This window comes from Lutjanus erythropterus, chromosome 19, assembly GCF_056507025.1.
Source record: "Lutjanus erythropterus isolate fLutEry1 chromosome 19, fLutEry1.hap2, whole genome shotgun sequence".
Classification (NCBI taxonomy): domain Eukaryota; kingdom Metazoa; phylum Chordata; class Actinopteri; order Lutjaniformes; family Lutjanidae; genus Lutjanus; species Lutjanus erythropterus.
The window spans coordinates 26105270-26130726 of NC_139335.1; the positions used below are offsets into that span (position 1 = coordinate 26105270).

At 40.2% G+C, this 25457-nt stretch overlaps 1 protein-coding gene across 1 annotated transcript; it reads left to right on the forward strand.

The window, feature by feature from the left end:
* On the forward strand, positions 1–25107 carry atp2a1 (ATPase sarcoplasmic/endoplasmic reticulum Ca2+ transporting 1). Its single transcript, XM_084744817.1, has 25 exons — positions 1–160; positions 270–406; positions 2120–2137; positions 3170–3252; positions 6850–6954; positions 9656–9794; positions 11389–11469; positions 11550–11635; positions 12680–12835; positions 12975–13116; positions 14714–14880; positions 15561–15649; positions 15763–15865; positions 15973–16104; positions 16526–16651; positions 17196–17414; positions 17555–17666; positions 17766–17989; positions 18092–18312; positions 19636–19838; positions 20409–20494; positions 20600–20733; positions 21431–21548; positions 22396–22513; positions 24799–25107. The coding sequence occupies exons 2-25, from the start codon at positions 289–291 to the stop codon at positions 24807–24809; spliced, it is 2991 nt and encodes a 996-aa protein (XP_084600943.1). The 5' UTR covers positions 1–160; positions 270–288; the 3' UTR covers positions 24810–25107.
* Positions 25108–25457: the final 350 nt, after the last annotated feature.

The following is a 25457-nucleotide window of genomic DNA, read 5'->3' on the forward strand; positions in this document are numbered from 1 at the left end:
TTCAGGACAGTTTGCCGGGTTGCACTTTCTGTCAGTCCGGGGCTCCGAGAGGAGAGCAACAGCCCAGAGAGAGTGAGAGAGAGAGGGGGTAGAGAGAGAGCAAGTGTGAACGCAGGGGGGTTGCCAGTTTCTAATCCCAATCCCACACTTCAAGAAAGTGGTGGGTGAACACGGCTTCAATTGTTTTAACCCTCAGTATCAGGCCTCTCTCATCACACTCATGTGAATGTCTTTGTGTTTTCTATCCCTTTTTTTTTTTATCCCTGAAGCCTCTCCGTTTCAGCAAGGATGGAGAACGCACACACCAAAGAGTCACCTGAGGTGCTGTCCTACTTTGGCGTCACTGAAGACACCGGCCTCTCGCCTGAGCAGGTTAAGAAGAACCTGGACAAGTATGGCTACAACGGTGAGAGGGAGAAAAAGATGGATGGATGGATGGATGCCTGGAGGGAACAGTTGCATGGAGCACTGGAGAGTGGAAAGAAAGAGTAGCAATGAATGACGTGGTGGAGAAATCGCAGGATGGGAAGGTCCTGGTGGAGCAACATTTGGATTTAGCTTGAAGGAGAGAGTGTAGAAACACAGTGTTAGGTTTTGTAAGATAAAACTTCAGAAACAGACTCTGAGGTATGAAAGGAAGAGAAGGTGGAGGTGGGGAAGTGTGTGTGACTTTCTGATGATGGTCTAATTCAGGGAAACTATCTGAATGACACAAAGGGAGAGTGATGTTTGTGAAGCAGGTGCATTAGAGTTTCAGGTTTCTGACAGATTAGATTGAAGATTCTTTATTCATCTTTTATTTTGAAACTTTAGCATGACAGTTTATTGTGGAAGCAACTCAAGATCAACTTACTTTTTTCCCAACTGCATCTGAAAGCCTTAAGTCTCTAAGCAGAAAAAGGCTGTGAAATGTAGCTGAAAACACCTGAAAAGGCATATAAATGGACCTTGAGTTCAGATTTTTTCAGTCTCAATTCTGGCACTTAAGAAAGCACCAGCATCTATTTCAGCCTGTCATAGCAGGGGAAGCACAGGTGTAATTATTAACATTAGCAATGGCTGCATTCCATTTAGGTGGCCCTGGATCTGGAATAGGGCCATTGTTAATGTTATTGTGCTTTTCCCTTTGTGAAATGTCAACATGTTTGTTGTTAAAAAAGACTTTTTGGTTTAAAAAAAAAACTGTAAAAAGAAAAAAGTTAAGATAACTCAGAATTTCAAGGCAACTTTCTGCAATAGACTTTTTTTTTAGTTCAAACTCTTAGGTTTTAAAATAAACAAACACAAAAAAGGTTTGTCACAACTAATCTTAAATTGAAATAATTTACTTTTCTTCACTAAATAGAACTTGAATCTTTGAGTTTTAGAAACTCAAAAAAGATGTATTTCAATAATTGGTCACACTGAGCTGTGAACCTTATTTGTCATTATTTTGGTGCCGTAAAAATTAAATAGTTTTAAATGAAAATACTAAAATATTAACCATGGTTTGCTTTCACTTCAATGAGTTTGCTCAATAATATTATATATATATAATATATGTTTGACATAGATTTTGGGGGCATCTAAAACTCTTACAGTTTATCTAAAGAAAAGTAAATGATCTCAACAAAGAAGTAGTTGTTGGTAAAAGTTAAACAAAAATCTATTGCAGAAAGTTGCCCTGGAATTTTGACTTTTTTCAACTTTTTTGTTTTTACAGCATACGTTCCACACTAGAGCATCTCACACACAGCAAAGTGTGAAGTAAAAAGCATTTTTGTGGGCAGCCTTTTTTTTTTTTTTTTTTTTTTTTATGTTTTTCAGTTTAAATTCTATATGTTGCAGTAACTGTATTTGCCACAGACCATTTCTGTTGACAAACTGAGATCAACAGAGTAAAAGTACACTAGATTAGGGTCACTTTAAAGGTCAGAGGGACACAAACACCTGAACAAACAATCTTCTGCTTCACATTAATGCATTGCTTAGTTCAGGGATGGATATTAAAAAGATTAAAGTTTCTATAATCTCCACACTTCTTGTGTTTTGATTCCTAGATGTGTGCTTTTTCAACTTTTTATGCTGCAAACATTAAAGACAATGCAGATTGATGTTTTTTGTCTCTCTTCACCCACAGAGCTGCCAGCGGAGGAGGGTGAGTCCACTGTAAACCAATAATTCAGATTATTTAAGCGGGTTTGTATGAGGTACTTATTGATAGTCAGTGTATTAGTTACAGTAGATGCCAGTGAGCACAGCCACAGTTAGGAGAAGCAGAGAGGAGCAGCAGCACAGATGCTAACAGCTGTTTTCCATAAGAAAAGGCTGTCTGATTTTTATTTTAGTTTTTATTTTTTTTGTATTTTATTGTCTTTTTAATATTGTGTCTGCTTTTATGTTGATGATATAAGGTGATCTTGAGTGTCAAGAAAGGCGCCTATAAATAAAATGCATTATAAAAGGTTAAGTGGCAAAAATAGTGTAAATACAGCATACACTTAAACTTTTTATGTGGACTTTTTTTAAGTGGCTAAAATATATTTTTGTTTCTGACCCTGTCCACAGCAGTACATTGCTTAGCTTCCATGCAGGTGCTCCTCTCTGCTTCTCCAAACTGAGAGCGTGCCAACTGGCTTCTACTGTAGGTAGTTCACTGACTATCAATGAGTACCTAAAATAATCATCAAATAATTCAAACTATCCCTGTAAACACTTGCTTTTCAATTAATCATGTTTGAGTCACATGTCCTATCCTTTAACTTTGTGCCACCCGGACACACACCTGCTCCCCTCACTTCCTGTGATGACAAGTGGTTTATTTAACACCTGCCACTGGCTCATTGCTCTGCACCAACCAGTGTGCCATCAGCTTTGAGATAGTTATAGTGACACAAACTACTAATAATCTGCTCAAACCACACACAACTCAAGAAATAAAGTGATGTATAGCTTCTACAGCTAGCACTTTAATTTAGCATGTCCATCTGCACCGATAGTTCTATAGCTACCAATCAGCTAATGCTGTCCACACAGAATAAGAGAGCATGAAGCATGCATGTTAGCTAACCTGTCTTATAATGTTATGACAGTACATGACATTTTAACCATTTACCAGGACCAATATATAAATATATTGAATATGCTATTTTAAATGCTGTATGTGATTTAATGTATGTTTCATTGACAGGAAAGAGCATCTGGGAGTTGGTGGTGGAACAGTTTGAGGATCTGTTGGTCAGAATCTTACTGCTGGCCGCCTGCATCTCTTTTGTGAGTTTGCTCACTTTTCCCTTTACGTGATGCAGAGCTGCTGTATTTACAATGTCCACGAATACTTTCACATACTAGGATACATGCTACAATGAGTACATGCAGGGAGCCAGGAAAGGTTTCAGAACATTGTGTATTTCAGGATCTTATCAAGAGATAAAGATATCTGTACTGTCCATTAGCCAAATATTTATTCTGATCCTAATTTATATTTACTTCATTTATATTTGGGCCTTAAACAGTCCCAGCAACTAAATACAAACAATAAAAATCCAAACGTCCTTCCCTGATTATGAAGTGCTTGGCAAAGGAAGGAAAAAAGCCCAGACAAGAAGAAAGTGTGAAGAGATTTTCTGAAAATTTCAGGCCTGTTGCCAAACCTTCTATAATAGTTTTTTCAATAAATTAATTATTTCTATTTGATTTTGATAACCAGCAATACATTCTGTAACCTCATCAATATTTTAGGCAACAAATTATTTTCTACTAATTTTCCAATCTGCCACGAAATATGATTTAATCATTAGATCATTATATTATGTTATTCTATATATTATTATGATAATCCAGATCCCTCAAATCCACACAAAAGCCACAAATTACACTGTAAAAAAGTTGAGAAAACTCATCGTTTTAAGGCAACTGCCTTCACTAGATTTTTTAGTTATGAATCAAACTCAGACTCTTATGTTTTGAAATAAACACTTTAAAAGTTTACTTTTCTCCTTAACATAAACTGGAAAAGCTCAAGATTCAGGTCTATCTAAAGAAAAAAAGTAAATTATCTCAACTAAAGACTATGGATTAGCAAAACTTTTTTTCACAATGCAGTTAAGTTTTAAGTTAAGTTTTTTGCTTAGTATGAATTTAGGAGCTACCATTCCTGGAAGGGCTGCTTGAAAGTAAAGTAATACATTAGCTGCTCAAAGTCGTCACAAACAAGATAATTTCTCATCTCTGCATCTAAACGTGCTTTGATAAAGTGATGGAATGACAGGAAGAAGATGGCCATTACTAAAGTACACGTTCAGGGTCAGTGAAGAACCTGACAGTGACGTCAGAGCGTGCAAACTCTGGGCTGCATCTTCTGTGACCCCTCTCCTGTTTTCTTTGCGATTACACACACACTCACACACTCGGGCCGACAAACAGAGTGTGTACATCGCTGAGTTATTAAATTACACTTGGACCCATGTCCTCACTCTCATTTACACAAGGAATCCCTCTCTGTCCCTCCCTGTCCCTGCTGCTCTCTCCAAAACAGTTTGGTGGAGGAGAGGAGGCTGGACACATTGTCTTAATCCTCCATCTCTGCCCTCTGGCCTCCCTGCACAGCTGTCACTATGGCCTTAGAAGGCCTGACGGCTGTGTGTGTGTGTGTGTGTGTGTGTGTGTGTGAAATAGAGAGAGCAAGATAAAGACAAAGACAGAAAGAGGGTAGCTGTGTGTGTGTGCATATATGCATGGCAGGAGCTTTATTTTAAGAAAGTCTCAAGCCACGACGAGAAACTGTATCCTTGGACAAAGGTCAGGGATGGAAGGAACGAGGGATGGCTTGCAGCAGCAGGAGAGAGTGAGAGACATGGAGGAGGGTGAGGAGAGGGCGTCGGGGATTGGGTTGCACAATGGCATTGTTTGTTACAATGACAAACGAGAGCAATAGATTCAGAGTCGTATACGGTTTCTAAAAGAGAGAACACTAAATACTGCAAATACATGGTCACCCTATTCATACACGCTGGAATGTCCTGCCACTGCGACGTGCTGACAGGCCCTGACTCTCATTCTGAAGATCGATCGTGTCTTTGAAGAGAAGCAGGGTGAAGACAGGAGACCGGAGAGGGTGAGCAATTGGGCCTATTTTTGGGGAAAGGGTGAGAAAAGATGTGAGATGAAAAGCAGGCAAACGAGAAACACGGCAGACGACGATGATGAGCGAAAAGTAAAAAGGATGGGGCCTCTCCTCCTCCTCTTCCTCCTCCTGCTCCTCTCTGTCTGTCTCTGTGCTCCGCTGGCCTGCAGCTAATCTGTGTCAATGTCAACACGAAGCCTTTCCGAAACAGACCTGCGTTAGTAACATGGGAGCTCCGCTCACAGGGACGCACACGTGTCCCACTATAGGTTTGGAAGAGAGTCACATGTAGAGATTTCACACATAGGATGACGTAAGAGACAGCAATGTAAAGTGAAATGTCATTTGATCCTCAGCGGTATCATAAATAGCTCCTCGCTGTGACTGTTTTATGTTTATGTATAATGCTGGACACCCTGAGCAACAGGTGCACAAGAGACTTAAAGACACTTGTTGTACCAAGCAGGGTACTTCATAGACTGACTGATAGTAATAATACAACATTTTACCTCAAAATAAGACGCACTTTGACAGTTTTAGACCCTTTATTAGACTCTTATTAGATTTTATTAGAGGATAATTAAAGACACATTAAAACAGAACTGTACTGTAAACTTAGGTTTACTATTTTTCACAGTCGCACCAATTAACGTAACTTTAACCAATTCCTGCAAATTCTGCACGACCTGCAGTTGTGTCCAATCACCCCAACTTTTCTGCAAATTTGACCAATCATCACAGCTTCCTGCATGTTACACCAATCATAGCATTGGCTATCAATCATTTATGTTTCCATGAATCAACTCATCAACAAAGAACTTTTGTTATTTACGATTTTTTGTATTTTTACTTTTCATTTTGTCACGTACTGAAAAGAACACAAGGTTTGTCATTGTTACTGACATTTATAAATGCTCGGCACACTTTTATATTTTTAGAATTTTGTGCTGTTTTGATGAGGTTGAGCACCAAAAAGATTTTTCTTCTTTGTAGAATACCCGCCAGGTGCACTTCTTCATGTAGAAACAAAGCATATGTTGTTAGATTTCCTTCTAATCCTGAGTCTCTTTGGTAAGGTTAATTAGAACAACATAGTGAAAAATGCCATTTTTTTGGTTTGCAGTTTTCATTTGCTCCCACAAATTTCAGTGCAAAAAAACTAAATACATTGCAACATGCATGACAATGTTTCAGAAGAGTTCAGAGTCTACTATTTCTACTATTTCATGACATTTCACACATTAAAAACGTAATTGATTAATCGCAAAAATAACTGAAAACAAAAGCCTACAACAAAGAGTTTTAAACAGTTTAATACTGATGCCTCTATATGAGCTATATAAGGACACAAGACCATCAGAGAGAAGATCGACTGTTTCTATATACAGTAATTATTCTTCATGGCCATCACCAAGTCAGATTGTCCTTGAAGTCACGAGGAATGAGCCTGTCTTTACATTTTTCCAGGCAGAGTTACAGTGAGTATACATTAGGCAGTTCAAAAGGAGCAGTACGAGATTTTGATTTAGAAACTTTCATTTTTGACATTATTACAGTGAAAGCGCTACCGCTTTTGTTCACAGGGGCCTCCAAAATGAACAAAATATATAATAATAATAAGTTCCTTGTAGTAGCTTTAAAGGGAAAAGGAGGAAGAGGATAAACATCATAAATATCAAAAACAATATAAAGTAAATGTTATTTTTGTCAGGTTTGCATTCTAATATGTGCTTTCTGTCTCTCAGGTACTGGCTATGTTTGAGGAAGGCGAGGAAACTGTCACTGCCTTTGTTGAGCCCTTCGTCATCCTCCTCATCCTCATTGCAAATGCTGTCGTTGGCGTGTGGCAGGTCAGTATATACACACACACACACACACACACACACAGAGGAACAATCGCAGTCACAAGGACACATACCTGCCCCTGAATGCTGTCTTTTACACACACCTAAATAGCCTCTTATACTTAGTAACAGTCACACACAATAAATCACACACACGATGGTGGCCCGTTCAGGTCGCAGCCTGTGTCCTTTACGGCGCACACACACATGCTCCTTCCAGAACTGCGGCCGGGAGCTCAAAGTTCAAGGGAATCCAGAAAGGGAGGCCTGACGTCAGCGGGAGGTAAAAGGTGAAAGGTTAAGCCAACGGGGGTGAAGGGAGTGGAGAGGGACGCTGGCGGACTGGGAGCCGTCCTGCCTTGAAGGCTCAAACTGCAGTCTGCTTTGTTACAGTCCACACTGTGCAATCCACAGTAAAAATACAGAGGGATGATCGGGTTACTACAGGCCTGGGGTGTGTGTGTATGCGTGTGCGTGGTAGGGGGGGTTCATATCAACCCTGCGGCAGTCATTTGGAAACTATGTGCAAGGATTCACACATGGGGGGTATGGGGGAGAATGGCGAGAGGGAGGGCGGCTGGCATAAGTTGGGCTTTACACTTTGAGGCGGTTGAGGGCAGCCTTGGAAGAAAGCACAGACTCAACTGAACGTCAGCCTGTACGACTTCACCCATCAAACTGTTGTTCAAGTGTGAGACAGACACACGCACATCAAACACACGTGGTGTTCACTGAGGGTTTGTTAAATGTCAAACAATTAAAACTTGTTAAAATATAATTAAACATCCCATTACTTAACTGATGTATTATTGTATCTGTTCTCCTGGTCTTTGAGATCTATGTACAACCCTATTTCCAAAAAAGTTGGGGCGCTGTGTGAAACATAAATAAAAACTGAATGCTGTGATTTGCTAATACATTTTTTGGCCTGTATTCAACTGAATACAGTTCACAGACAAGATATAAAATGTTCAAACTGATAAACTTTATTATGTTACTCATTCCGAATCAGATAAGATGAGACAGGGGCAACAACAAATATTTGAAAACCCACATAACTGTATTCAACAACATCCAGAAACGCTGACAACTTTCTGGGGCTCGAGCTCATCTGAGATGAACTGATGGAAAGTGGAAAAGTGTGCTGTGGTCTGATGAGTCCACATATCAGATTGTTTTTGGAGGTCATGGACTAAAGAGGGGAAGGACCCTCTAGATTGTTACCAGTGTTAACTTCACATGTCAGATCTGTGATGGTGTTGGGGTGTGTTGGTGCACGTGGCATCATGGGTAACTTGCACATCCGTGAAGGTTCCATTACTGCTGATAGGTATAAATAGCATATGCTGCTGACATATTAATCCAATAGATCACCTACATCTTACATGCCGGACCTTTAAGATTAGAAGGGAGGTATTACTATTTTCATGAATAACTCTTAAAGGCCCTCACTTTTCTTGCTGGTTTCAAGACAGCGGGGCCTGAGCTGTCAGTTATTTCCATGCACCAATCAGGATGCAGTAACATTTGAATCCACATCTGATGATGGTTGCCTGCTGTAACACCTGAGCTGAGTGCTAAAGCATTGACTCCCAACCTGAGTCCTAACTCCCACTAGGAGTCGCCAAAGCTTCACAGGGGGTTGCAAGGCCTTCTTGATTTTAGGGTGTAAAATTTTTAAAAATATGTTTTTATTTATGTATATATAGTACAATAGAGTATTAGAGTATTTCATTAATTTCTGTGAAGAAAAGCAACTGAAATTGTCATTCTATAGTTGAGATTATCATTCAAACATTAATTATTTATTTTATTTACAATTTTCCAGGATTTATTGGCAGTATATGGCAGAAATATTTGGTGTATAATCACCTGAAAATAAGAACTGCTGTGTGCCATTTGTATCTAGACAGGCCATGGGTCCTCTTCCACCATTACGCACCACCGTGTTACACCATGAGTCAACAAACCAAACACTGGCTATAAAACATAATATAAGCAGAAATTTGGGTAAAAAGTTACTGAAAATTATCAGGAAAAGTCATCTCTGATGAGTCATGGGCTAGACTTTCTAAAGCCTGAAAACAGAGCCAAGAGGAGGAGAAGAAATCTAAGTTTTCTCTCAGAGCTACCTGAAATTCAACCCTGAAAAGAAATATTATGTTAAGATGCTTCCCTCTTGAATTTCAACTTTGATTCTTGCATTTACAGTCATGAACACTTCATGTTAAAGAGAAACCAATCCGCCAATCATTTAAAATTACATTTTCAAGGACTTTAAACAGTAAGTATCTATGCAAAAGCTAAAAATTCTTATTACATTATATTTTACTTCAAATGTGATGCAGACTTTAGTAGATGCTCTCACTTTTTAATATGTCATTACAGGGAGCAGACAAAATAACAGGAAAACATGAAATAAAATACAAACCAATGCAGTAATATGACAAAAATGCAAAAACAACTTTTTACCAGTTAAATCAACACCACGTCTAGTCTTGACAAAAATGCATTACCGGAAATGTCTTATAGGACTGTAATGTCCTCTGAGACAAAGTCACAATGCTGATACATGGAGTTTCATACTCTAAAGCACAATAAGGATCAACACACTAGCAGAGTTTGTCTATAGTTGATGTGATCAGGGAGATCATGGTACTAGAATTACCATATTTAATATTTTGTTCTGTGTGTATTTTTCCAACAGGAGCGCAATGCAGAGAGTGCCATTGAGGCTCTGAAGGAGTACGAGCCTGAGATGGGGAAAGTTTACAGGGCGGACAGGAAGAGCGTCCAGAGGATCAAGGCCAGGGAGATTGTTCCTGGTGATGTGGTGGAGGTTTCTGGTAAGATTACCAATACCAGAGGACTTTTTACTTTTTACTGTTTTATTGCTTTTTTCCTTAAATCAGGTCCTAACCCTAATTATCATGGTTACCAAACAGTTAAGGCAGGATCTGCAAATCAAGAAGTTTCTGTAATGTGGCCCCTGAAGAACACTGGAGTGGACTAAAATAAGGACGGTGTGCAGGAAATCCTGTAATTTGTAAAACTGCTGCATTACACAAAGCACTTTACAAGTATGCTGACTTCAGCCACATAGGGTTAAAGGTCAAGGCCAGCTAACTGAACAAACCCCTTAGAATAGGACTGCATGTCCAATTCCTCATACTAAACAGCTAACAACACAGCTATATGGAAGTATTCATAATGGAGCCACCGGTTGTGTATTTTCCTGTCAGGAGATGAGTGAAGTGTGAGTGAGCACAAAAAGCAGCAGAGAACACTGGGAAAATAAATCAATTAATCATTAATTGCATTATCTGGGTTGCACCAACAAAGATTAGTCAGCTAAAAGTTAAAAGGTTAGTTAGCCTGGTTAGCCTGATCATGGTGCCTCAGTAGAGAAGCTTTAATTTCTCCTCCTTTGAGAAAATCTTGTTAGCCAACTTAATGGAGCAATATGACTAAATAATATGATTGAAAAACAGAAAGCAGCATATTATGAAAAACAGAAATTTCCTGGTAGACTGTTTTAATGGAATGACAAGCAAGGCAAAGTTTATATGTGAATTATATTACATAGCAATGGAAAGGCAGAATAGACGGTTAATTTCTTAATGATTCCTTCAGAATCAAACCAACAAAAAGAAAGAGAAAAAATAAAAATATATATAAATAATTATTCAGAAAAAACCTTTATCATGTAGCATGTACTAATAATTGATTCAGAGCCCATCTCTGGAAATTATCCAAGACCTGAAATCTAGACGGCAAGTGTTTTATGAGCTCACAAGTGGTTCAGGATACAGTAATAATGTATAACTTTTGTACTGTAAACCAAAACAAGCATAACAAAAAAAAAAAAAAGAAATCTCGTCAGTGTTCTATAGATACTCAGCTCATATTCAAAAGAGTCACATGCATGTGTGTGTGTGTGTGAGTACACGGCTCCTGATGTCCTTGAGAATGAATATGGGCCCTTTTAAGGCAGTGACATCAAAAAGGGGTGGAGGAGAGCTGAAGGAACTTGCTGCGGAAAGAAAAAAAACAAGCTTGAGTATAAATACACTTAATATCGACGGGTGGACCCGCTCCTCTGTCTCTCCCTCTCCCTCTGTTTGCTGTCCACCTGTTCTTTTCATTTCATGATCTCCCCAAGGTCTCCCTCTCCCTCTGTCTCTGACTGTGGTATCAGTTTTCAACAACAACACGATCCATCCAGAGTGCTAAAACCAGTCAATCAACCCTGTAACCCCCCCCACCCCCCATCCATTCTGCTGTAATGCTGCAGACACATTGATATGCTGAAAAGCTATTTGTACTGTAGTCACACACACGGCAAAAGCTGCTAAATAAGTAAATCGTTTCGAGCAAAAGGGGAATTGAATGATGAACTTTTGTTTTGTGTGTGTGTTTGTGTGTTTGTGTGGACACTAGTTGGTGACAAAGTGCCAGCTGACATCAGGATCATCTCCATCAAGTCTACAACCCTGCGTGTGGACCAGTCCATTCTTACTGGTAGGTGTTGCGGGACAGACAGACAGAAAAAAAATGCTTCCTTCCATGACAACCTCACCTAACACTCATGTCTCCTGTAGGTGAGTCCGTCAGTGTGATCAAGCACACTGATTCCGTCCCAGACCTCCGAGCTGTCAACCAGGACAAGAAGAACATGCTGTTCTCTGTGAGTCCTTTTCCTGCGTCCTGCCCAGCCAATCCCTCTACACCTTTGTGTTTCCATTAAACTGTCAAACTCACCTTGCTGCTCATTCTCCTAAATGTTTTTCTTCTCGATCCTAAAAACTGCCCACCCTTCCTTCACCAAATAAACCTTTTTCACTCCAGACATTTTCACTTCTCACAGCAGGAGAAACACTGCTGTAATTCTGAACATTAATTATGGTTTTGTTCCATTTAGGCAAGCCAGTAAGCCATGCTTCTGCATTACCAGGGTCAGACTGACAGAGTGAAATGGAATGCAGCCATTACCGGGACAAGCAAAATGTCCACAGGGGTCCTCGAAACAACAACCCCTTGCCTAAAATGAGTACAGCCATACATGAAAGTCAGGTGACCACTTTCTATGAAAGTCACTTCAACATTGTTACCGTAATGACAAAGATTACCCAGTGAAGGTCACCTGACATTTGTCTGTCAAAAAACGTTAAGATACTAAGAGCAAAAATCCAAGACGAGTGTGTATGTTTGGACAAATAATCCTGTGGACCAGAGGACATTTGTTTTGGGGATAACGGGCTGTTGAGTGGGTTTTTCAGTTCAATGGAACATTTCATTGACTATTGACATTTCACAAAAGTGGATCGTTGGAGCAATGGGCAGTCCATATGTCAGCAACATGCTCACAACAATAATTCTAACAAGTTTAGCCGATTGCTAAACCTGGTGTTGGTGCTGGAGAAAAAGTCTGGGAATCACCAGAGTTATTACAGTCCATCCTGAGGAGGACCTGAAGGTCTGCACCACATTTAACAGCAATCTAACCAATAATTTATAAGACATTTCACTCAAAACCACTCAAAATGTCAACTTCATGATGGTGTTAGAGTTAAAGTCAGGAGCAGTGTAATCAGTATGATTAATCCTTTGGGAGCCATGAATTTCTCTTTGATTCCAGTCCATCTAAGTATTTCACTCTGTTTCACTCAGTCCAAACTGACCAGCTAACTTCCTGATGTATTTTTTTTTCTTCTCTAAACACTCTGTCCAGGGCACCAATATTGCTGCTGGAAAAGCCACTGGCATTGCTGTTGCAACTGGTGTTTCCACTGAGATCGGTAAGATTCGTGACCAGATGGCTGCCACTGAGCAGGAGAAGACCCCTCTGCAGCAGAAACTGGATGAGTTTGGAGAGCAGCTGTCCAAGGTGGGTTAGACTGAAAGTGTCTTACCACAGTGACAATTTATTTATTTTATTATTATTTAAAAGTTTTAAATGGCTTAAGATACATAACACAAAGATACAACTCATATCTCACACACCCCTCTGGCTGCCTGTCCTCCAGGTCATCTCTCTCATTTGTGTGGCTGTGTGGATAATCAACATTGGCCATTTCAATGACCCCGTCCATGGAGGCTCCTGGATCCGTGGTGCTATCTACTATTTCAAGATTGCTGTGGCTCTGGCTGTGGCTGCCATCCCTGAAGGTAAACCCCTGGGATTAACTTCCATTTGGTGGCCCCAGGAGATTATCATATCTAGGATTCATCTTGTGTAGCTCATCTATACGACACTGCAGCTACCAGTCCATTAAAAAATAAATGAGGGCCACTGGCTTATGATTGATCTTTGCAATATTATAAAGTATTATATAGTTTATTAAAAGAAAACTCTGCCAATTTAAACAATCAAAATATGCAATGAATGAGAAATTGCCAGAATGATGTCACTTGAGTTAGCACAGGTTGGGGATGAAAACTAAAATGAAAATGAAAAAAAATCTGGAGGTGTAGAGTAGAAGTGAGCTGACCCGACCTCTGTAGCCCGCTCTTCATCTCTGCCTGAGGCTACATTAGCCGCTACTAGCATAACACACCCAAATCTCAGACCAAACTTTCTGTGGTCAAATTGCATTATGGGTAATGAAGGCAAAATGGTTTGACAAGGTAGAAGAATGCATAGAATAAAAAATACCAAATGTCTGGGTCTGCTGTGATCTATTTTGCTCTTTCATCTGACAATGTTATGGGAGCTCAACACTAAATTAGTGGAGTATTCTTGGACTTCGTCAACCTGATTTCTTCAAGGTGTAAACTATCCAATTCTAATGATCTTGTAACCCCAAACAATCAAAAATTGTACCTTTTTTCTTTATTTTTGGTGGTTTTAGTGGTCTTCCAAACTTTTTGGAGTGCTCTCAGGCCAGCTGGGACATCTACCTTTGTGGGTCCTGCTTCTGGCCTAGGATCCAGTTTTCTGATACACACCTAAAGGGGCATCTTTCGCAGGTGGCTGAAGCAACTTATCTGGCTCCTCTTAACCTGGAGAGGCAGCTGTTTGTCTTTGTTTCTTGATCTGATTCTTTTGGTCATTACCCAACTCCAACAATAGATGAGAAAACTGGAAAGATGTTTGGTTTATAAATCTTTAGCATGCACAGTTACTCTGCTCTGTCTTTACATCTAGCTGGCTTGCCCTCAGTTGTGATTTGGACCCTAAAAATCATCAAACTCCTACGCTTTAAACAGCAACTTTGTTGCTGCCTGTTCTGGCACAGAAACAGTCTGACATTTGAGTGTCTCTCCACCTCCGTCACAACACAGTCAGCTGCAAGCGGTGCCAGTGCTCACCAGAGACCACAATCTGATGATGCCAAAAGGACAACATCATCTGCAAACACAGGTGCCACCATAATGTCACTAAGCTGGATATGTTCCAGACCTTCTCCACATCACTGTCAGAGTTGATATCTGCCAAGAATCTGAACACAGATCTGACTAAATGGTTTGCAGCAGCCCCCTCCCACAGGAATACCTTGGAGAACACAGTAGTCTGGGTGCGCTCCAGCTGATGTGGTAAGGGCTGTCAAGGGACCACCACTATTGTCAGCCTTCCCAGTGGCAAGTCCAGGTGGTTTTGAACAGTAATGTTGGGTCATCCTTTCACCTGTCACATGATTCTTTGGCTAAAGAAGTTCCTCTTAATGGTTTCTCCACCTTCCAACCCGTCCTTCCTGTTTTAAAGCAATGACTGTGCATTTCATTCAGTACTTCTCTGCCTAATGTCTCTCTCCACCCATCACAGGCCTGCCTGCTGTCATCACCACCTGCCTCGCTCTGGGAACTCGCCGTATGGCCAAGAAGAACGCCATTGTCAGAAGCCTGCCCTCTGTGGAGACCCTGGGCTGCACCTCAGTCATTTGCTCTGACAAGACTGGCACCCTCACCACCAACCAGATGTGTGTAACCAAGGTGGGTTCACACTCACAGCTGTGAGGGAAATATCAGAAGTGGGACCAAGTCATTGTTCTCAAACCCAAGTCAAACCCAGGTCCTAAACTTTAAAGGGAACATTTTGACTCTTTTCATGTGATGTCCAGTCAGTGTTGTTGGTAGATGGTAGTCAACTGACACAATAAATTCTTGGTAATTTTCATCCTGCACATTTTTTTCATAGTGCAGCTTGTTTTATGTGAACGAAATTATGTGTTTTTTTTTCAACTGAAACTTAGTTATGTAATGTATTAGCTCTTCGTGGTTCTCTCCTGCAGCTTGATTGGATGCTGTCTCATTGGTTAAAACAAAGTGGATTTTGGAGAATTAAGTGTTGACTTACTCATAATGAATAGCGTAAATGTTGATTAAATAAATTATGGAAAATAAATTAATTTGTGAATTCACACTTAAAAAAAAATCTTTGTGTTTGAGGGAAGAGACAAAGTGTTTTCTGGTCAAAAATCGAAGTGAAGTCACAAGTCATTGGTGTTTAAGTCTAAGTTGACTTGCAAGTCTTTTTTGATCTTGAGGAGTCTAAACACAACTTTAGTCCACACGTCTGGCAAATATACTCAGATACATTATCAATCCTCTGATGACTGAAAACTGGAGCAGATCAAATTCAGAATCAGTTTTTTGGTCATGTTTCCATGCAGATGTTCATCATCGATAAAGTCGAGGGTGAAAGCGTTTCCCTCGGTCAGTTTGACATCTCAGGCTCAAAGTACACCCCAGAGGGAGAAGTGTAAGTATCAAAAGAGTTAAAAGTTAATGTGATGAGACCATGCACACACAGAGAATCCCATTCTTCAACAACAATACATTCACTTAACGTTTTTGTCAATAATTTCCTACCAGTACAAAGAATGGCATGTCTGTGAAGTGCGGACAGTACGACGGACTGGTTGAGCTGGCTACCATCTGCGCTCTGTGCAATGACTCTTCTCTGGACTACAATGAGGTCTGCAGGCATTCAGGACATTTTGTTTTGATGATGATTATGTCAGCAGGTAACACACTACCAACTTAAAATGTACTTTTGTTCTGTCTCTTTTCTCCATGATGCAGTCCAAGGGTATTTATGAAAAAGTGGGTGAGGCCACTGAAACAGCCCTGTGCTGTTTGGTGGAGAAGATGAACGTGTTCAACACTGAAGTGCGTGGCCTGTCCAAGGTGGAAAGAGCCAACACTTGCTGTTCTGTAAGTCCACAAATGATCCCATAATGTCTAGAGAGAGTTATCCCACATACAGTACACATATATTTTATTGTGACATAGAGGACAGGTCCATTTATCTCCGAATGAAAGTGTTACTAAGCTTTTACATTTTTAAAGTCATGTTTTGTGACCTGTCAGGCAAGTGAGTTGCTAGATTTAATAGGACAACATAGCATTTTACTAGAGGAAAATACTTATCATTGAACCCTGACAATTAACAGACACAAAAAACAGAAACTTCTTCAGAAAAGAAAACTTACGTTACCTGCTAAACAGCCAACAGATTCAGTTAATGGTTAACAGTTAATGCAGGTTTCATTAGAACATAAACAGCGGTGAGGCTCCACCTTGATTTTTGATCCTTCTCTTCCAGTTCACCTTCTTTTCCTTCGATTTCTGACAGGTGATCAAGCAGCTGATGAAGAAGGAGTTTACCCTAGAGTTTTCCAGAGACAGAAAGTCCATGTCAGTTTACTGCTCTCCGGCCAAGTCTGCCAAAGCCCCTGTGGGAAGCAAGATGTTTGTCAAAGTGAGTGTGTGACACAAGACATACAATACAAATAAAACCATGCTAGCAGTTCTGAGTATATTGAAACACAGTGACGTGTTCAGCTAAATGCAAACATCAGAATACTAATATGCTCACTATGACCATGTTGATATGCTGAAATCTAGGAATAATGTGGAACATGTTCACTGTCTTAAAGCTAGAATTAGTAGGATTTGTCCAAGCTGTTAGTAAACACACCAGGAAGATGCCAGGATGTCAAATACCAACATTTTGGGATGATTCTGAGCATCCCTAGCACCACAAGATAATGAGACAATAAGAAAATACAGACAGAGGACAGGATCTCTGCAGATACAGACACCAGCAGTCATTTTGTAGCTGTGTCCCTAACAAAGTACCATATTTAAAATTGCAGAAACCTATAGAAACCTTTGTGATAAAACAACCATGCCAGATAAATCTTCTGGAATGGCCTAAATGAAGTTCAAGTCAATCAAGTTATTCAATATATTATATCTTTTGTTGATAATGGTGTTGTGTGTTTTGTTAACTCCATCATCAGGGTGCTCCAGAAGGTGTCATTGACCGCTGTGCATACGTTCGTGTGGGCACCACCCGCGTACCCCTGACAGGCCCAGTCAAAGACCACATCATGTCCGTCATCAAGGAGTGGGGCACCGGGCGCGACACTCTCCGCTGTCTGGCTCTGGCCACCCGCGACACACCACTGAAGCAGGAGGAGATGAACCTGGAGGACTCTACCAAGTTTGCAGACTATGAGGTGTGCGAGTGAGGAGATTTGAAGTTTCATAACAAACTACATTACTTTTGACATGTTTCAAAGATAAAACAATGTAATTTGCTTTCTTGCTAGCGAGGAGCTCCAAAGGACACTAAACTTTTGGCTCTTTGTTTCTCCAGACTGACTTGACCTTCGTGGGCTGTGTTGGCATGCTCGACCCTCCTCGTAAGGAAGTTATGAGTTCCATCGAGCTGTGCAGGGCCGCCGGCATCCGTGTCATCATGATCACTGGTCAGTACACTTATTATACTCAGTGTTTTAATCTCAGTGTATATCAAATCAAGCAAAGACTTAAGAGAAACGATCAAACCATCATTTCTGCCCCCCCAGGTGACAATAAAGGTACAGCTGTTGCCATCTGTCGTCGTATCGGCATCTTCAGTGAGGACGAGGATGTCACTGGCAAGGCTTTCACCGGTCGTGAGTTTGATGACCTCGCTCCCTATGACCAGAAGAACGCTGTCCGAAAGGCTTGCTGCTTTGCTAGAGTGGAACCGTCCCACAAGTCTAAAATCGTTGAGTTCCTGCAGGGCTTTGATGAGATCACTGCCATGGTGAGAAAAAGAAAAACATAGACTTTGTTGAGTACTTAAAATAGAACTGAACTGTTTGACTTGAAATAATACATGATTCCTCTCCATTTTCCCTTCATTAAGACTGGTGACGGAGTGAACGATGCCCCCGCCTTGAAGAAGGCGGAGATTGGCATCGCCATGGGCTCTGGCACTGCCGTTGCCAAGTCTGCCTCTGAGATGGTCCTGGCTGACGACAACTTCTCTTCCATTGTGTCTGCTGTTGAGGAGGGCAGAGCCATTTACAACAACATGAAGCAGTTCATCCGCTACCTCATCTCCTCCAACGTGGGCGAGGTCGTCTGGTGAGCACATGATACTCCTGTAGATGGAGATAAGGTCTCATATTAACTGTTTCTTGGGTGAAATTTATAGGTTACATAAGACATTGTGCCAGTCATAGCACAGCAGAATTATGTAAGTTGGAAAGATGAGAATTCTCAAGAATAATGACAATAGGAGACAGGAAGAGCATTGGTCACAACTGGATCCTTACCAGCACTGACTGAATGACTAACAGGATATTTGCTTAAATTATTGTTTATTTCACATTAATTAGAGTTCAAATTAATGCTGAATGTTTGTAGAATGAGTAAGTGTCTTTATGAGTCATAATAAATCATTAATAATCTTTTAGAAGGCGTAGATGTTTTTTAACACTTAAACTGAGCAATATGTTAATGGGGCCTGGCAGCATTAATTGAACTCAAATGTGTGTATTTCCAGAACACTGGACTGTCATTTTCAGGATAATGGGCTTAAATTGACATTGACAGACAACTGACAGTTGTAAACAGCTGATCAACTTACAGTGGAAGACTTGTCCTTATTGCTATTGCCAAATTATACTGTTGCATCAGTCTTGCACTCCTGCAGTGCTCCAACTTATATAATATGTAGTGTATGGCTCTAACTCGCCATGTGGACTGCTACACTCATGTTTTTTGCATGCAGTTGCTACATATTGCTCCTTTAAAGCTGGATTAGGTTATGTTGGAGGAACTAGCAAAAGTAAGAGGCATTTTGAGAGTATCCAACTGAAAGAAAATCCACCCCCTTTTAGATCTTTCTCCATAGTCACTCCCCGAAAACACATAAACTCTCACCTCTTGATTACTGCTGCAGGAAGAGTCTACAAGAGCGCTTTGGGGAGACAAGTGTAGCGCATCATCATAATCACTGACCATATCAACCTACCCCATGTCTCATTCACACGAAAGAAAACACCTAACATGATCATAATGAACATAAACAACAAACATGGCTATTGTTAGAATTCACAGCATGATAGCATCGAGAAATTTTGGCTGCACTATCTCAAAGTGTGTGTGGCAAGGCATGTGTGTATGCAGGTAGACAGTAGGGTTGGGTACCGAACTCTTACCTTAACTTTTAAGGATACCGACCAAATAACATCAGTACAACTAATGAAACATGAATAGTATCAATGAATCTCTACCACATTTGAAAACAAATACCTAAAAAAAACTGTAGCCAAACAGCATTGGGTTGGCATCAAGACATGGAGATGTGAATCGCCAACACCACAGCATCCAGACAAGAAGTGACTGTGAAAAAATTAAAAGAAAAAATAAATAACAAAAAATGTGCCACTCTCACTCCTTCAGCATTTTCCTCACCGCCGCCCTGGGTCTGCCCGAGGCTCTGATCCCAGTCCAGCTGCTGTGGGTCAACCTTGTGACTGACGGTCTGCCTGCCACCGCGCTGGGCTTCAACCCCCCTGACCTGGACATCATGGGCAAAGCCCCCCGCTCACCCAAAGAGCCCCTCATCTCTGGCTGGCTCTTCTTCAGATATTTGGCCATTGGCGGTACAACACATTATGTTCTTGCTTTCCCTGTCTCACCCATTGTGTCTTGTCTTTTTAATACCAGATTTTCACCTTTATCTAGTGCTGCAAAAATTATTTTCATTGTTGATTAATCTGCTGCTGCTAAGATTAAAGCTATTACAAGGAGTAGTTGAACAGTGTCAACCAGTGTTTGACCTTGTAGTTCACTCACCAGCAATGTGAACCACTCAGTATAACAATATTGACCAAACTGGCCAAGCAGTTGTTGAAATATTGTCTTTTTAGATGAAAACTTTAATTATGCAAATTGTGCAAATTATATTTGCAGAAGCATTGCTCAAGTTAGCATCTGGCAGTTTCTAAAAGCTTGTGTCCCATACTATACAGTTCTAACATAAAACTTTAGGGTACTGAACATTTCTGGGTTCACAATCAGCAGGAAAATATAATTCACATTTAACTGACCACCTCTGGGGCTTTTCTGTCACTGTTGGCTGTGCCGAGATGAACCATGATGTGATGATTTGCATTTCAAATACCCCCTGCTGGATTTGGCTTTCTGACTCGACACGGTAATTTCTCTATCAGGTTATGTTGGTGCCGCAACCGTCGCAGCCGCTGCCTGGTGGTTCTTGTACAGTGAGGATGGGCCAATGGTCACTTTCCACCAGCTGGTTAGTGTTTAACTCCCACACAGTCTTTCCAACTGCTGTAACAAGAACATTTTCATGTGAAACAACACTAAGAACAAGAGCTGATGTTTGTATCTTCCCTGTCAGTCACACTTCATGCAGTGCAGCGAGGAAAACGAGGACTTTGATGGAGTCCACTGCGAGGTGTTTGAGGCTGCTCCTCCAATGACCATGGCTCTGTCTGTGCTGGTCACCATTGAGATGTGCAACGCTCTAAACAGGTATGACTTCGCTGTCAACTCGTAGGGCATTGTGGGTACTTTCACCTGAGCGCTAAACCTCAACACTATTAAAGAAAAATATGAATATTCTCATATAATGTACTTAAAGTTCCCATGAACCAGCTAGCGGAGTGGTTATTGAATACATGTTTCCTGTAACACAGGCAGTTAGGGAGGGGCTTGTCATGGATATTGATTAGCATTTATAGTAGCTGTAATATAATAGCATAACACTGACATGGGGATTTTCTGCATTGAGTACTTTCACTTTTGATATCTTGAGTACTTATCTATCTTTATGACATTATAATATGATAATAAATTTATAAATGCCGTTTTAAATTAGTAGAAACAATGAGTGCAGGTATTTTAACACTGTGTTGTTGCTGCTTTTATTTTTAAAGGGTTTGAATATTTCCTCCTCCTCTGACCTTTGGACAAAAATGCTCTCTGGACTTTAAATCACAAACAACAGTTTAAATTAAATGTTTTGTAAATCTCTACGGAACATTTTTCTGTAATGTCCAACATATAATTGTCAGGGCTCACATGCTTATTCTTCACACCTTTTTGAACACATTTACTTTCCTACATTGACACTCTCTCATGTGCCCTCACACATTTTCAGTCTGCATTAACGTACCCCTCCGCCTCCCCATCCGTCCCACCTTCCTCCTCCTCCTCCCTCCTCCCCCAGCTTGTCTGAGAACCAGTCCCTGCTGCGCATGCCCCCCTGGAGCAACGGCTGGCTGGTGGGCGCCATGAGCCTCTCCATGTCCCTTCACTTCATGATCATCTACGTCGACCCCCTGCCCGTGAGTCTGGCCTCCTGCACCACAGCCCTCTTCTCCGAAAACAAACATCCACCTCCCTCTGCTCGTCCCTCGCACACACCTCTCACACACTGCCTCTCCAACCTCCATGTTCTCTTTCACATTCTCATCGCTTTGAATACTTACAGATGACGCACCGCTCAGTTGCCCCAAAGTACTAACAGAGGTGGAATTGAAGGTTGCACACAGTCAAACCAGCTGCTCAGCTTTGTGACCTCCTCAAATGGTGTGACAAGATAAGAGATAAGAAAAGATAGAACTTTATTAATCCTGAAGGAACTGCTTGTGCAATATGAAATAGAAAATATAAAGTGTATAAGGAATAAATGCAAACAGTGCCTAACAAAATAACAATAGAAGTAAGATAAGTCACCATTGAAATATTAGAAATAGAGGATAGAAGAAATAAAAAGTAATATTGCACATGATAATGGACAATATATATAGTAAAATATTGGTAGCCTTTTTCCTAATTTTTTCACCTTTCTATAGTTCTTCACACAGCCCTGGCTGAATACATTCAGTGGAGTATGTTTTTAATACATCTAAGTGAAAACACTGAAGCCACCCTTTCAAGATTCAGACAAATTATCCTAAATTCCATGTGATATTCAATGACCTCTAGTGGTCTTACTTATAAACTACAACTTATTCTCCAGTGGGATTTATACATTTATATTGATAATAATTATTATTCAGATGTGTCAAAAATGATAAACTTAGTCATATTATCAGTAACATTAATAGTAGAATTAATATCCAGCTGTTTCTCACAAGAAATTGCGTGTGTAGTTTGGCAGGTTTAACACAACGCTGCTCTCGTCCACAGCTGATCTTCAAGCTCACTCACTTGAATGTGGAGCAGTGGGTAATGGTGCTGAAGCTCTCCTTCCCCGTCATCCTCATTGACGAGGTTCTCAAGTTTGTGGCTCGCACATATCTGGAGGGTAAGTTAAACCTGTGACCTGTTAATATGTTTTTCCTTTATTCTGTCAGAGTGATGTTTATAGTATAATACTGTATAAAAAACAGGTGTGATCAAATATTTACAGGTTATAAACTGCATAGATAGATATGGATATTTCTTTAAATTAAATCGTGTCATTTGGTGAAAAATTGTATAAGAACTGTTGCAGCAGAGTGAGTAACTAAAAGAGGCTTCAGCATAGGGAGAATGCTGAAATCACTGTCATTACAGTACATCATGTTACTGAGTGATGATGTGTCATGAAGACTCATGGCACTGGGAGAAAACGATGGGCTTATGCACCAGAATGTCATGTTCTTCCTTATCTTGAAATGCTGGTTCAATTCCTGCCTGCGGCACAGTTGCTGTGTGTCATCCCCTCTCTCTCTCTCTCTCTCTCTCTCTCTCTCTCCCCCTTACCTGTCATATCCTCAGCTGTCCTGTTAATAAAGCCAAAAAGCCAAAAAAAAAATCTTAAAAAAAAAAAAGATTCTTCATTACTGTATTTGTCAAATACTGAATAAAAAATGTAATACAGTATCCATAAGAACAATCAGCTGTAAGAAGACATGCCTTCATCTTCCTCCTTTCTGTTGATTTTTAAGGAACACACAATTGATTCATGGAATGTTCAGAAATAATTTTTCTCCCATATAATCAAATGTCTTTTAATGTCTGTTATTTTAACCTCTTTCCTCCTTTCTTGTTCCCTGACACAGTTTTAATTCTCTCCCACCCTCTTTCCTCTAATCTCTGATGACATTTATCTAATTTTCCTCTCCCTGGATGCTTCTTTTCACTGTTCCCTCTCTGACAATCCAGCCTAAACCCGTTCCCCCCTCCTCCTCCATACCCCTGTAACACACGAAGGTATACCCCTCACTCCTGCTAAAGGTCTAAGCACACTGCATCTTGCACGCTGTGAAAGTTTCATGCTGGGTATTTCACATGTTCAGTTTACTCTGTCAAAGGGATGATGTCCATTATGTGTGCTTGTGTGTATTCAATGGTGAAGAATTGTGCAGGGATGTGACATGTTCCTACTAATATCCGTTTATAAATGCATTGTCCATCACAAACATTTTGATCAAAACATTACATTGTTGCATGTCGGTGTCCAGTCGATGTTAGTTAGTGAGATTCAGTGTTTTTTATAAAGTACCTGTACTAATTATGGACACAAAACAATCAAGTTTCCAGGTTTTGAAAGATTGTGTGCACCCCCTTGTTATACTCCACGGTGGTTTGTTCCACTGCCTACCTACACCCATGGGTCTCTTTCTACTGCCAAAATATTTTATATATGAAGTGTCTATAAGTAACTAGTGACAAATCTACTACACAAATCTATTATATTGTCATTTATTCCCATGCATTCTGTAATCTTAGCACTCCTCTGGCATATTCACCACAACCAAACTGACTCATGACCACCCCCACTCCTGGTCATCATAGCTTCAGCCGGGACATGTTTATTGTCCCGACCAACTGTGGCATGAAATATCCGCTCATGTGTGTTTGTTTTGTTGACTTTTTCTCTGCCTTGCAAATCTTACTGGACATTTAGATCCTGAGTGTAGCTGTTTTGTTCAGTTCAGCTGGCTGTGCATCTACCAGTAGAAGTCTAATATTTGGTTTCAACTATAGTACTGCATAGTTTGAAGCCTGAAAAGCTACTTTTGCATATTGCTTAAAGTAGCTTGTAGATCCTGTGAAAGCAGAAACGATAAAATGTTAACACACTATGGGTTTTCTATGATCCAACTAATATATGCTGCATTTTGCAAACATGGCAAACCTGGGGTGGTTTTCTGTTGAGTTTAACTGGAATTTATATTTTATTTTCATTTAATTACACTTTAGACAGTAAATTTGGGTTATAAGGTCAATAACAGACTAAAAATTAGTATATGATGATATGATTGACACAATGGTTTTAAGGATAGCCAAGAAACTATCTCACAAACAAACCCCTAGTAAAAAAAAAATGCAATTTGTTGTTTTCACGCTCCTTGTGAAAAAGCTAAGCATTATAATTGAATATTACGTGTTAATTAGATATTTAAGTTCCTGCAAAGCACATTTATGTTTAGACGGAGACAGGGTAACTGTATGGTTGGGCTAAGCAAAGCTAGATGCATGCTGGCTGTAGCTTCCCATTCCCCAAAATAATTCCTTTAAACAAGTGAACTAATTACTCTTAATGCCTTCACTTAACATCAGCATATTACCTTACCACTGACAGGCGTCTGTTTTCCTCTCCAGGTAAAGTCTAGAGGCAAAGTGCAGAGACAGAGCGGCTGAAGCAGAGAGAGAGCTGAGATACAGAGGATGGAGAGAAAAGGCTGAGTGCTCCCACTGATGGAGAGCTGCCAACAGCCACTTGACGTGATCAAAACATCGAGTGGCATGAATACAAAAGAAAACACATAAGCCATGTGAAAATACACCAAAAAAAGCTGCAAAATATTTTTCTGTGTATGTACTGAGGTTAATATATAGGTGAGAGTTATTAAAACTATTCTGTGTTGATTCTATTCTTAAAGAATAAAGATATGTATTACAACATTGTCAGACTTGTCTGTGTCAAATTCAATTTTTGTATATAATTTGATCTTAATAGATGTTATGCATTATTTCCTGACCTTAAAAAGTTCTGTTATCAAAGAGCACAACAGGAATAATAATGTGGTTAAAGCTACTGCATCAAGGATCTCAAACTGCTCCACCTCACTCCAGCAACACGACTAAAATATAAAGGGGGCAAAATACACACTTCCATTACACAAGTAGAAGTAGATACTTGTGTAAAAAAAAAAAAAAAGTAGAAGTACTGATTCAACTTCTAGACTAAAGTAAAAGTGAAGAAGTACAAGCTCTGAGATGTACTCAAAGTATAAAAGTAAAAAGTAGCCCCTGTTTTC

Coding starts and splice junctions, on each gene's coding strand:
- atp2a1 (XM_084744817.1), top strand. CDS start 289: ATGGAGAACGCACACACCAAAGAGTCACCTGAGGTGCTGTCCTACTTT. Junction 9,795..11,388: donor TGATGTGGTGGAGGTTTCTG/GTAAGATTACCA, acceptor TGTGGACACTAG/TTGGTGACAAAGTGCCAGCT. Junction 11,636..12,679: donor AGAAGAACATGCTGTTCTCT/GTGAGTCCTTTT, acceptor CACTCTGTCCAG/GGCACCAATATTGCTGCTGG.